The following is a 12105-nucleotide window of genomic DNA, read 5'->3' on the forward strand; positions in this document are numbered from 1 at the left end:
ATGGGTGACTCAAAGACAGTTGCATCAGGGAAAGCCAAGCCAGCATGGATGACGACTCATGACAGCTGGTACCCGAAGCTCACTGTACAACTTGCAGGCAGCTCAACAGGTTAGCCAGCCTCCTCTTCTCAGCAGTTCTAACTGCTTAAATAATTCAGGGAAGAAGAGGGAGATGTTTCCTTTCTGTTTTTGTGATGAAACACACTGACCAAAGCTTAAAGGGGCAAAGGGTTTATCACAGTTCGTTATTGAATGAGCAGGAAAAAGAAACAGAAGCCATGGAGGAGTGCTGTTTACTGGTTGCCCCAGATAAGCTGATTTTCATAGCTCAGGACCACCAGCCCAGGGAATGGTGCTGCCCTAGGTGGATTTGGTCCTTCTTAAATTGACTAACAATCAAGATGCCCACAGGCTGGCCTCATCTGAGCAATTTCTCAATTGAAATTTCCTTCTTGGGTGACCCTAGACTGTGTGAGGTTGAGAGTTAAAGCTAGCTAAGACCCAATGGCCTTGTGAACCTGCTAAGTTTCAAAGACTTCTTGAGACTTGTGGGTTGTTTACTTCCTGAGTCTTAAGGAGCTTCTCTCCAGGAATTGAGTTTCAGCCTAGAGGAAATTGTTATATCAAACAGTGTTATGGTTTGGCTGTGAAATTTCTCTCTAAAAGCTCACATGTTGAAGGCTTGGATCCTGGTGCAGCAGTGTTCAGAGGTGAGATTTTTTTTGGAGATGATCAATTTCTGAAGCCTTTGATTTTCTGAATGCATTAACCCAATGATAGAGTCAATATCTTATGACATTTTTGGGAAGGAGTGGGCTTTTATGGGGTGGCGGTTAGCTGAAGAAGTACATCACTAGGGGTTGGTTTTTGAAGGACAGACCATATCCCTGGCCACTTCCTGCTTCCCTCTCTGCTTCCTGTCCACCATGGGGTGAGCAGGTTTGCTCCATCACCACCTGCCATGATATTTTACCTTGTAACAGGACCAGAAGCAGCAAACAAACATCACAGACTGATGTCACTAAAGCTGTGAGCCAAAATAAACCATTCCTGCTTAACTGAGTGTTTTCCAAGCAATTATCAGTGGTGAAAGACATGACAAACACAAAGTCTAAAGACCAGTGCTAGGGTGTGTGTGTGTGTGTGTGTGTGTGTGTGTGTGTGTGTGTGTGTGTATGTGGTCACACACATCTTGTTTGGTAATCTAAACTCAGGAAGTTTCTTCCCTCAAAGGATTTCCTGTGGTCCCATCCTTGAGGTCATTCCAGCCCAACCACTTAGTTTTATTTCTTTTTATTTAAAGCTTGTTTTTTTTTTTTATTGTGTATGTGCATGATGTATGTGTATGCATGCATGATATGTATGTGGGGGTGCATGCATGCCTTGGAACACATGCAGAGGTCAAAGGACAACTTCGTGGAGTCAGTTCTTTCCCTCCACTGTTATGTGGATTCTAAGGCTTGAACTCGAGTTGCAGAGTCAGCTCCTTTATCTGCTGAGTCAGCTCCTTTATCTGCTGAGTCATCTCACTGCTACTTATTATTATTTTTTTTAATCTTTTAGTTTGAAACAGGGTCTCACTCTGTAGCTCAAGCTGGTCTTGAATTTACATCCTCCTGAGTAGCTGGGATTTCAGACATGCTCCATCAAGGCTGGCAATACTTTCCCATTGACTGTGGAAGGCAAAGCTGGTAGGGAAGGAACCCAGGGTCTCACACATGCCGGGCAAGTGTCTGCCCCTGAGCTCCCCTGAGCTATATGTGAAGTGCTGGGCTTTTTTGCAAGTAGCCCTCAAGTTGGTATCTGAATCTATTGTTCATTTTATATTGCTTAGGCAAAGCCCGAGGGTGTGAATGGAAAAGTACCTAGAAAGTTGCTTCCAGAGGCACAGATCCATTTGTTATGTAATACTCTCTGGTGACATTGAGCCCTTATTAATAACTAAACATCTGTCAGTACTGTAATTATATTTCTTGGGCCACAGTTGTATCTACCATTGTCCCGTGTAAACATGGAAGGGCAGGTGTGAATTATTTAGGCAACTACTTTGAGTAAATAACCGCTCAGCACTGTTTCCAGCAGTAAGTTTTTGTCAACTCCTTGCAGAGTCTCAATGTCTTCGCTGAAGTGCCTTTGATGTACCCCCAAATCTCTGACCACATCACTCTGGACCCCTGATGCGGCTGCCTGAGCAACCTGGAGATGGGGAGCCTGAGAATGAGACAAAGGGGGGCCAAGAGAGCCCTGAAGGGGGAGAGGAGCCACGGAGAAGCCCAGCCCCTGACTTCCCCACCTGGCAAGTCTTCCCCCAACCCCAAATCCCTGGACATAGATTGCTTTGCAACTCCCAGGTAGGGGAGTGGGGTGGGGTCTGAGAGCTGTGATACTTAGGAGAGAGAGGAGAGTCTATGAGAAGTCGGTGGGGGTGGGTGGGGGACTTCCAGCAGGAGACAGAGAGTTTCTATGGATTCTGAAGGTGGTGGGTTTCCATGGACTCCATTTGAGATTCACACTCAAGGCAAGAGGGTGTGGTTGCAAACTCACTATCAATACTGGGTTTGAGAGGGTGTAAGTTGTTATGAAACAGATGAAACTTGCAGAATGCAGAGCAAGTGACAGCATGGAAATGGAACCTTTACATAGGTCATTTTAATTAATTCTCAAAATACTCCCATGAGAATCTTTTAAATCGTGCGCGTGCGTGCGCGCGCGCGCGCGCGCGTGTGTGTGTGTGTGTGTGTATGTGTGTGTGTGTGTGTGTGTGTGTGTGAAGAGTACTGGAGACTGAATCTAGGACTTTGTGTGTATTAGACTAGTGCTATACAGGTCCTTATTATGTACAGGGTTTTGGAGCAACTGTTCTACCACTGAGCGATACCACCAACCTCTTACTGGGGAATTCTAGGCAAGTGCTTGACCACTGAGCCACACTCCCAAGCCCTCACTGGGACATTCTAGGCAGGTGATCTACCATTGAGACATACCCCAGCCCCTCACTGGGGGATTCTAGGTGGGTGCTGTACCACTATACTACATTCCAAGTCTTCTTTTTTCCTAATTTGAGACATGGTTTCATTAAGTTGTTCAGCCTTGCCTTAAATCCCCACAGTAGCCCAATCGTCCTCAAATGTGAAATCCCCCCTGCTTCATTCAGTCTTCCAAGTAGTTGGACTACTAGGCCTGCATCTCCAGGCCTAGCTGTGCAAGTGCATTTTTATAAAAGTGGTAGCAAATACTGAGCCACTGGCCTGAGGTGACACAGTCAAAGGAGAACCCTGAATTCCTATCCAAGTCTCTCTGAGGATAATTAGGATAACCTCTTCCTTTCTTCCCCCTCCTCCTCTTTCTTTTTGTATTTCCCTTTCATTTCTCCTCCACCTCCTTCTCCTAACCCTCTTTCTCCACCTCTGACCTCACCTGCCTACCCTGCTTCTTCCTTTCTTCCTGCTCCTCCTCCTCCTCCCTTCACTCCCTCCTCTGTCTCCCTCCTCCTTTCTGTTCTTCCTTGCCTCTCTCTCCCTGTGTATAGAAGAGGTCAGTTCAGGATATGGGTCTATATGTTACCAAGCCACAGGTTGTGGTTTTGTGTAGAAGGGATTTTAGATCTGTGTGATACTGGCATCAAAGGTTAGATGATAGTAAGCTCTTTAAATTGGTCTGTCCTGAGATTATCTCTCTAAGGCTATTGTTGGTCAAGGAGGCTCTTGTTCTTTCCATCCTCGCTCCTGTTAGTGGTGGAAAGTGTTCATGGTGAAGGGAGTGAACTTAGGCTTATGGGGGGGGGTGGAAATGTGTTTTTTTGGTGATGCAGTTCTTGATTTTCCATGTTTCCCCAGAATTGTAGAAATGTAAGCATGGAGGCCTGTGGCACAGGACATTGCATGACTGTAGCTAGATTCTAGAACCTTCTTCAAGACAACTCAGTGTTTAAGATCTCAAGGGCAGTAGCTGATGAAACTCTTGGTCAAGAGAATCTTGACATGCAGGGTGAACCCTCCCGAGGACTCTGAGCCACAGGGCAACTTGTGTCTAAGAGTGGGCTCACAATGGCTGCTTGAGAAGTTTGGCCAGGTGTTTAGTTACTCTTGCCATGGTGGTGACAAAAACCCAACAAAGAGCAACTTGAGGGAGAAATTATTTCAACTTGTGATCTGAGGAGCTATGGTCACCATGGTGGGGAGGGCATATTGGCAGGACTTGGTGGTGTCAGGTCACATGGCACTCACACTTAGGTAGTAGTCAATTCACTTTTTTTCTTTTTATTCAGTCTGGGACCTCAATCTTTGGGATGGTGCAGCCTGTAGATAATGTGGGTTTTCCCAACTTAAATATGATAAGTTCTTTCCTCCCAGCCCTCTCTTTTCTTTTCTTTGTATCCCAGGATGATATAAAACCCATGATCTTTCTACCTTATTCTCCAGAGTGCTAGAACTGCAGTTGTGCAGCTCTGAGGCCAATACTAAGTTGCTCTATTGAGATTTAAGCTGCAGTCATTTGCAAGGATGAGCCCCCAGAGAGCGGGCTATCCTGACTTGTATGGGCGCTGGCTTCTTGATTTGGATGCTGAATGAATGTTCTTCCATTTCTGTCCATGCCAGGGGATCTGGGGGAATCTTTGGATGTCATTTTACTTCCATTTATGTTGCTGCAATAAAATACATTGGGCAAAAACTACTTAGAGGAAAAAGGTCTATTGCAGTTCACAATCCTAGGTTTATAGTTCATCTTTGTTGACACACCAACATGCTTCAAATAGTCACAGTATATCCACAGTTAAGAGTAGAAAAGAATGAATGCAAGCATGATTTCTCCACTCTTACACTGTCCCGGACCTCTGCCTAGAGAATGGAGCTGCCCTCTTTAGATTGGATCTTCCCACAGCAGTTAATTAACGTAATCCCCACAAGCATCCCCACAGGCCAACTTGATTTGGCAAGTCCCTCCCTCACTGAGACTCTGTTCCCAGGCAATGCTAGGTGTGTCAAGTTGACAAAGCCACCAGAGAACTGGTCTTGAGTGACTCTTGGGTGGTCAGTAGTGCAGTTGGCCACCTCAAAAAAATGGGACAGAGAGATGTCCCTGCAGTTTTGACAAGATACAGCTAAGTAAACAACTCCACTTCTAGGGTGGTGCTGCAGGCCAATCCGAAGAAAGCTGTTCTCTCTGGGGAGAAGTGGATGTGCACTATTGATACATAAGCTAAAAATAACCAATCTTCCAAACAAAGTGTTTTTAGTATTTTGAAATGAAAATGTGTAGACAAAGCAGGGATCTAGAATGTATGAGTCATTAAATTGCTGACTCTCAATTCAAAGGGCACTTTTCTCTCCCTGTTTCTCTCCCTCCCACCCCTGTTCTGAAGAGCTTTGAGAGTCTCTCCATAAACAGGTCCCACAAACTGCCCTGTGGCCTTATGGTCCAACACAGCAAGAGGCTAAAGGAACTCAACTTCTTCTTGCCCCGTTGCTAAGCTGGCTTTGGTTGCTAGGTTGCTGTCATCTACCCCTTGAAAGATCCCCTCATCTTTACTCGTTGTGTCTCCCCTTCCCCCATGAGACCCCAGGCACTTCTGTGGTCCTTACACTGGGTGCTTCTGTCTCCCCAAGTGTTTGTTCAGTGCTACTGAACACATCAGACCTCACAAAGATGCTGCAAGATCAAATATCTCTAAGGAAGCTGGTTTCAGGGGAGGGTGTGTAACACAAGACACTGTAGTAAGATGAGGCTCATCCTTGTATTGTGATGGAAGGACTGGATCTGGACATTGGAGTTCTCTCTCTTTCTCCCTCCCTCCCCTCTCAATTCCTTCCCTCTCCATCCCTCCCCTCCCCACCCCTCTTTCTTTCTTTCTTTCTTTCTTTCTTTCTTTCTTTCTTTCTTTCTTTCTTTCTTTCTATGTAAGCCAGAGGACAATGTCAAGTGTCATTACTCAGGAGCTATCCCCTTGTTTTTTGAGACAGAATCTCTCACTTGCCTGGAGCCTGTTGGTTAGGCTGGGCTGACTGGTCAGTGAGCCCCAGGAATCTTCTCATCTCCACTGCCCCAGCACTGGGATTACAAATCCATGCTACCATGCCTGGCTTTTTATGTGGATGCCAGGGATCAAACTCTGATCCTCATGCTTGCAAGGCAATAGGCTCTTCACTGACTGCACCATCTCAGCAATTAATTAATTAATTTTTGAGACAGGGTCTCGAGCAGCCTATGCTAGCCTCAAATTTGCTATGTGCTACATAGCCAAGGATTGAACTTCTGATCCTTTTACGGATGCCTCTCAACCACTGGGATTGCAAATGTTCATTGCATAAGCCACGCCTGGTTTAGGTTTAGGTCAGCATCGCTTATGGAGTACTGTCTATGGAACCCAGGATGTTTCGCATGCTAGGCAAGCACTTTACTGACTGAGTTATACTCCCAGCCCCCGAATACTGATGCAGGCCAAAGGCCAGTGTTGGGAATCATCCCCGACCACTCTTCTACCATATCCTTTGAGGCAAGGTCTCTTAATCAAACTCAGGTCCCCTCATAAATCTAGTTTTGCTCTTGGGATACCCTTTCTTCATCTCTAAAGGTTAGAATTACTGGTAGGCTGTTACATCCACCCAGAATTTATGTGGCTCCTGGGGATCTGAATTCTGGTCCTTCATTATGTACCATGAGCCTCCTCCCTGTCCCTGATGACATTCTTTTCTACTGTATAGTTATTTAGTTAACCAAGCCCCATTGGTGCCTGTTGATGTCACCTCTCTCGTTCCCCCTGGCTCTTTCACTCTCTTGCTCTGTCACAAGCAATACTGCAATGGCCATCTTTGTGAGTCTATCCTTATGAACTTGTGCATGTATACTAAAGTCAAAATGTTTGGGTCAATAAAGTGTACCCTGGAGAGTTAGCTCAGGAAAGTGCTTACCATGCATGCATGAAGACCTGAGTTAAATTTCCAACACCCACTTAAGCTGGGTGTGGCGATGCATGCTTGCAATCCCAGTGTTAGATCCGTGTAGACAGGTGAATGGATCCCTGGGACTCATTGGACAGGCTCCTTAGTGAGCCCTGGATCCAGTGAGAGACAACAGCAGTAGCCACAATAATAAAAATAATAACAAAGTAAGATGGCTGGCAATATGGTTCAGTGAGTAAAGGGGCTTGCTGCTAAGCCTGATGACGTGAGTTCAATCCCTGGGACACCACATGGTAGAAAGAGAGAACTGACTTAGGGCCATGACAAGTTCACACACATAATAAATAAATAGTTGTAATTTAAAAATTAAAAAAAATACAAGCAAGGTGGATGACACCTGTGGAGAGACATCTGTTGTTGATGTCTGTTCTCTACATGCATACATGAGCATGCTCACCCTCGACATATGTGTGCATCCAGAGACAGGAACATGCAAGGAACATGCTGACATTAACACACACACACACACACACACACACACACACACACACACACACACACACACACACACACACACAATCTCCTTTCACTAACTTTTGCCAAATTGCTCTCCAGAATAGCTGTACTGGTTCATTGGAGGACAGGGCTTTTAAGGACAGGGGACACAGACATGGAGAGGCAGGGGACTAGAGAGAGGAAGTACTTGAAATTGCTTGGTAATGGAGCTGATCTCAAAGGAAACGAAAGTGAGAGCTCTCAGGGCAGAGAGCAGAGTCCTTGATGAGCAAAGGAGCCACAGTGCAGCCAAGGTGTGAGCCCTCAACCCCACAGAACACGGGATGGCCGATCCTGGATTTCTGACCCAGGCTCATCAGTCTCTCTTTCACTCCTGGACCACTCTTTTATTTTTCAGATTTGTTTTTATTTTTAAATTATGTGTATTATTGGGTATGTCCCCATGAGAACAGATACCCATGGAGGTCAGAAGAAGACATTGGAGCTGAAGTGACAGGTGGTTGTGAACTGTCAGATATGGGTGCTGGGAACTAAACTAGGTCCCCTGTGAGAGAAGCCAGCTCTCTCAACAGCAGAGCCATTTCTCCAATTCCAATGCATTAATATGTTTTTGATCTACCCTTTGATAATTTCAGGCCTGTATTGATCATATCTTGATCATTTTTAACCTTTACTTCCCATTCAGCTCCCTCGAGATAGCCCTGCAACACTCTCTTCCCAATTTCATGTCCTCTTTTCCTAGCCCACAGAATCTATTCAATGCTGTCTTTATGTGAATGAATTTGGGGACACCCCCCCCCCCAGAGCATGAACATCCTAACGGGATGGAACCTGATTCCTGGGAGAAGATGGACCTACCCCACTCTGGCATCTTGTAACTGCCAAAGCTCCTTAGCTAGGGTGGTTCTGTGAACCCTCCCTGTCTATGCTGTGTGGTCTAACGCAGGCAACCATGACTGTTGTGAGTGTCTACGTGCAATGGTCCCATTTGTTTAGAAGATGGTTTTGCAGCAGTTGGCCCTGACCTATGGCTCTTACAGTCTTCTTGAATGCCTTGTCTTACCTCAGCCTGTTACTGCTGCTATGTGACTTCAGAGTTGGGTGGATTCCATTGAATGGTATGGTGCTCAGAATGTGTTTCTGTATTCTCCTAACTGAACAGGGCTTAGTCCTTCGTGGCTTTGGTTCACATCCATATTTGGGACCCAGCGGTCACTGTCTTCTCTCAATATACAATAACCAAGCCACCCTCCTTTAGGGCAGGAGGGGGCAGTTTCCTTTGCTGTCTTTTCAAAATGATGCCATTAACACCCAGAGGGGTGTGTGTGTGTGTGTGTGTGTGTGTGTGTGTGTGTGTGTGTGTGTGTGTGTGTGTGTGTGCTTGTGTTGTGATGAGAGAGAGAAGAGAGAGACAGAGAGAGAGAGACAGAGAGAGGGAAAAGAGGTTTTTTTTTTTTTTTTTTTTTTTTTTTTTTTTTTTTTTTTTTTTAACCATACCTGGGACTAACTGGAGAGTTCCAATGTAGGGAAAAATTTCAATGTTCCAAGAAATCTTAGCTGGCTATGGTGAAATCCCTGAAACCCCAATACTCTGGAGGTAGAGGCAGGAGGATCAGGAATTCAAGGTTACACTTAGTGACAGAGCAAGTTTGAGGCTAGCCTGGGCTTCATGAGACCAAGTCTTAAGAAAAACAAAGCAGAAGGAATTTTGTTAGACTCAGAAAAAAAAAAAAACCCTCAAACAAACAAATGTATTTTCATGACTCGTTTAATGCATGGATTTCTCTGGCAAGTCTAGCAAGGCCTGTGAATGATGTCTTCTAGACGCAGAGTGGAACACTTAAGGTAATAGCAAAGAAAATCAATTGTTGTATAGTCCTGTGTCTAAGCATTAAACAAATGTGTGGCACAATATGGCATTAACTAATAAGATGTAGGAGTAGGCATGGGGACAGTCACATATTTGAGGAACCGTTGGGCTAAGAGTAAACAGTATTTAAAAATAATGCATGACTGTGAGATGATGGGAAAATAATAGCAAATGTCACAGGTGCATCTACCAGTCAGTCCTCCCTCCCCTCCTCCTTCCTCCCCACACCTCCTCCCCCTCCTTTCTTTCCACACTCCATCTTCTCCTTTTCCCCTCTTCCTTCTTTTCCTTCTTTCCTCTCTCCCTCCCCTCCTCTGGCTTTCCCTCTGTTCTCATCTCACTATGTAGCTAAGACTGGCCTCAAACTTACAATTCCTCTGCTTCAGCAATTGAGAGCTGGTATAACAGGCTTATGTCCCATTTTACTGTCTGATGCCTGTCTTAGACACAACCACCACCCTTGTTTAGGAAACCTGTCCCACAAAGGAATGTTTTCCCTCTGATGCCCAAAGAATTCAACAAACCCCCAAGAGTAGACCATAGGAATGATATTTTAGAAGGTATTAAATTGGATGCTAATTTTCCTATTTATTTATTATGGTTTTCTGAGACAGGGTACCATGTGGCTCAGGCCATACAGCTAAGGATGACTTTGAATTCTTAGTCCTTCTGCCTCCATCTCTTGAGTGCTAGGATTGTTGGTCAGCATCCTGCCTGGCTCAAATTCTCCCCTTTAATTAATATTTGATTGTAAGCTGAGCCCACATTGTTGCAGGATATTGATCACACTCTGAAGACCCTGAGACTGTGATAGTAAAAGCAACCTCGGATCAGGGGACAGAGCCAACAACTAGTTGACAAGAATTAGCCATGGAGAGTATAGAGAGCCCTGGGAGATGGATAGAGAGACATACAGGAAGGAGTAGGGAGGGACTTAGGGATTTGAGGTCCTTTTGGTTTGGGACAAATGGAGAGATATTCTCTTGCTGAGTTTCCAGTCAAAAGGAAGGTCAGCTGGCTGCTTCCCAGCCCCATCCAAAGTTGATTTTATTAACACTGTCTCAGGGTTTCACAGTGCCATCAAATATCTCTCAACACTACATCAAGAGATTTCTTAGGCTGGGCCAACAATAGTCATTTGACTTCTTAGAGATATACTAGACTTAACAGCCAAGATCTATAGGCAAAAGCAACTCATATATTGTGGCCTGGTGGGGACGAATCTACTCTTTGGATTGTTTTTATCAGTGTGAAGGGGAGCATCTCCCTGGAGAGCAATGTTTAATTTTGAGGTACTGCAAGATATCCTGGCCTCTTCTTGCACACTTCTTGCCTGGTTTGTTTGTTTTTCTGGTGTGTATTTTCTCGAGTGTGTACTCTCATGTGTGCACATGTTCAGAGATTAACCTGAGGTGCCGATCCTAAGATTACTTCTACCATGTTTTTTTTTTTTTTTTTTTTTTTTGAGACAGGGTACCTCACTGTCTTGAAACTCACACCAGGTAGCTGAGCTAGCTGGATACCAAACTCCAGGGGTACGCTTTTCTTCATCTCCCTATAAGGAGGATTACAAGCTTGCACCATCATGCCCAACTCTTTTTATGTGGGCTGCAGTGATCAAACTCAGGTCTTCATGCTTCATAGCAATCATTCTACTGACTGAGCCATCTCTCCAGATATTTGCCCTGCTTTCTTTGATTAAAGAATGGTGTCAGAAGTCAAGATCTGGGTGTTAGGTGTTCTTGTTTCCATGGGACAATTGTGATTTCTAGACCTCAGCTGGACAGGGCCAAGATATACATACATGCATATATATATATATATATATATATATATATATATATATTCCACACAGATTTCTAAATGTTACTATCCTGACCTAAACATTGATCTATGCTGTTTCCTAGTCTACTACCACATGGATCATTCTAGACTCCTTCTTTGCTAAACTATAATGTAGAGCAATTTGGCTCTGACCATCCATCATCCATTTACTTAATGAGGCCAAATGCATTCACAATGTCACGAAAACAATGATGTCATCAACCTATGGGAGGCAACTTCATCAGCTGTGATGCTTATGCCCAGAGTTCACTGCATTTAGCTTTACACAGCGGGTCTGTTTCCAAGGCTATTTGTGTTGCAAGTTCTTCCTGTCCTCTTCAGTGAGGTCATTTTATACGTCTGCAGTACAAATGAATTTGTTCCATTTTGCATTCCAGTCTAGGATTTCTTTGTGCTCTTAAATGCTTTATTATTTGTTATTTTCTTTGGGATAGTGTCTCATGTAACTCAGGCTGCCCTCAGCCTCTGTAGCCGAGGATGGACTTGAACTAATGATCCTCCTGCCTCTACTTCCTGAGTGCTGGAATTACAGGCATTTATCTCCATCCTCTAGCCTTAAACAACTTTATAAATTTTCACTCATTCAGGTAAACTTGGTGGATGAAAATTTGGTGAGTTTTTAGAAACGTATATTGTTATGAGCACACAGTTACAGTAGCATACTTTCCCTGCCCTGAAAAGGCACCCCTGCTTCACCTAGTTGCACTTTGTCTCTGGATTTTATGTCTATGGTTTTGTCTTTTCCTCAGCATCACTTATAATATGTTACCTTTTCAGACTGGTTTCTGAAAAGGTTTGTTTTATTTTAACAAACAAAACAAATAAAACAAAAAAAGATTTGTTTTATTTTAATTATGAGTATGTGTATATGAGTGCAGTGTCCATGGAGGCCAGAAGAGGGCGATGGATTCCATGGACTTAGAGTTATAGGTGGTTGTGAGCTACCCAAAATAGGTGCTGGGAACTAAGCTAGGT

General features: G+C 44.4%; 1 protein-coding gene across 1 annotated transcript in view; it reads left to right on the forward strand.

Moving 5' to 3' along the window:
• The first annotated feature begins 2177 nt into the window (after positions 1-2177).
• The window catches only part of Caln1 (calneuron 1), a 407298-nt gene continuing 397370 nt past the window's right edge, over positions 2178-12105 (forward strand). Inside the window, exon 1 of the mRNA XM_027416098.2 lies at positions 2178-2296. Within this exon, the coding sequence (XP_027271899.1) occupies positions 2178-2296 (119 nt within the window). The remainder of the gene's footprint in view (positions 2297-12105) is intronic.

This window comes from Cricetulus griseus, chromosome 4 (genome assembly GCF_003668045.3).
Source record: "Cricetulus griseus strain 17A/GY chromosome 4, alternate assembly CriGri-PICRH-1.0, whole genome shotgun sequence".
In the NCBI taxonomy this organism is placed as follows: domain Eukaryota; kingdom Metazoa; phylum Chordata; class Mammalia; order Rodentia; family Cricetidae; genus Cricetulus; species Cricetulus griseus.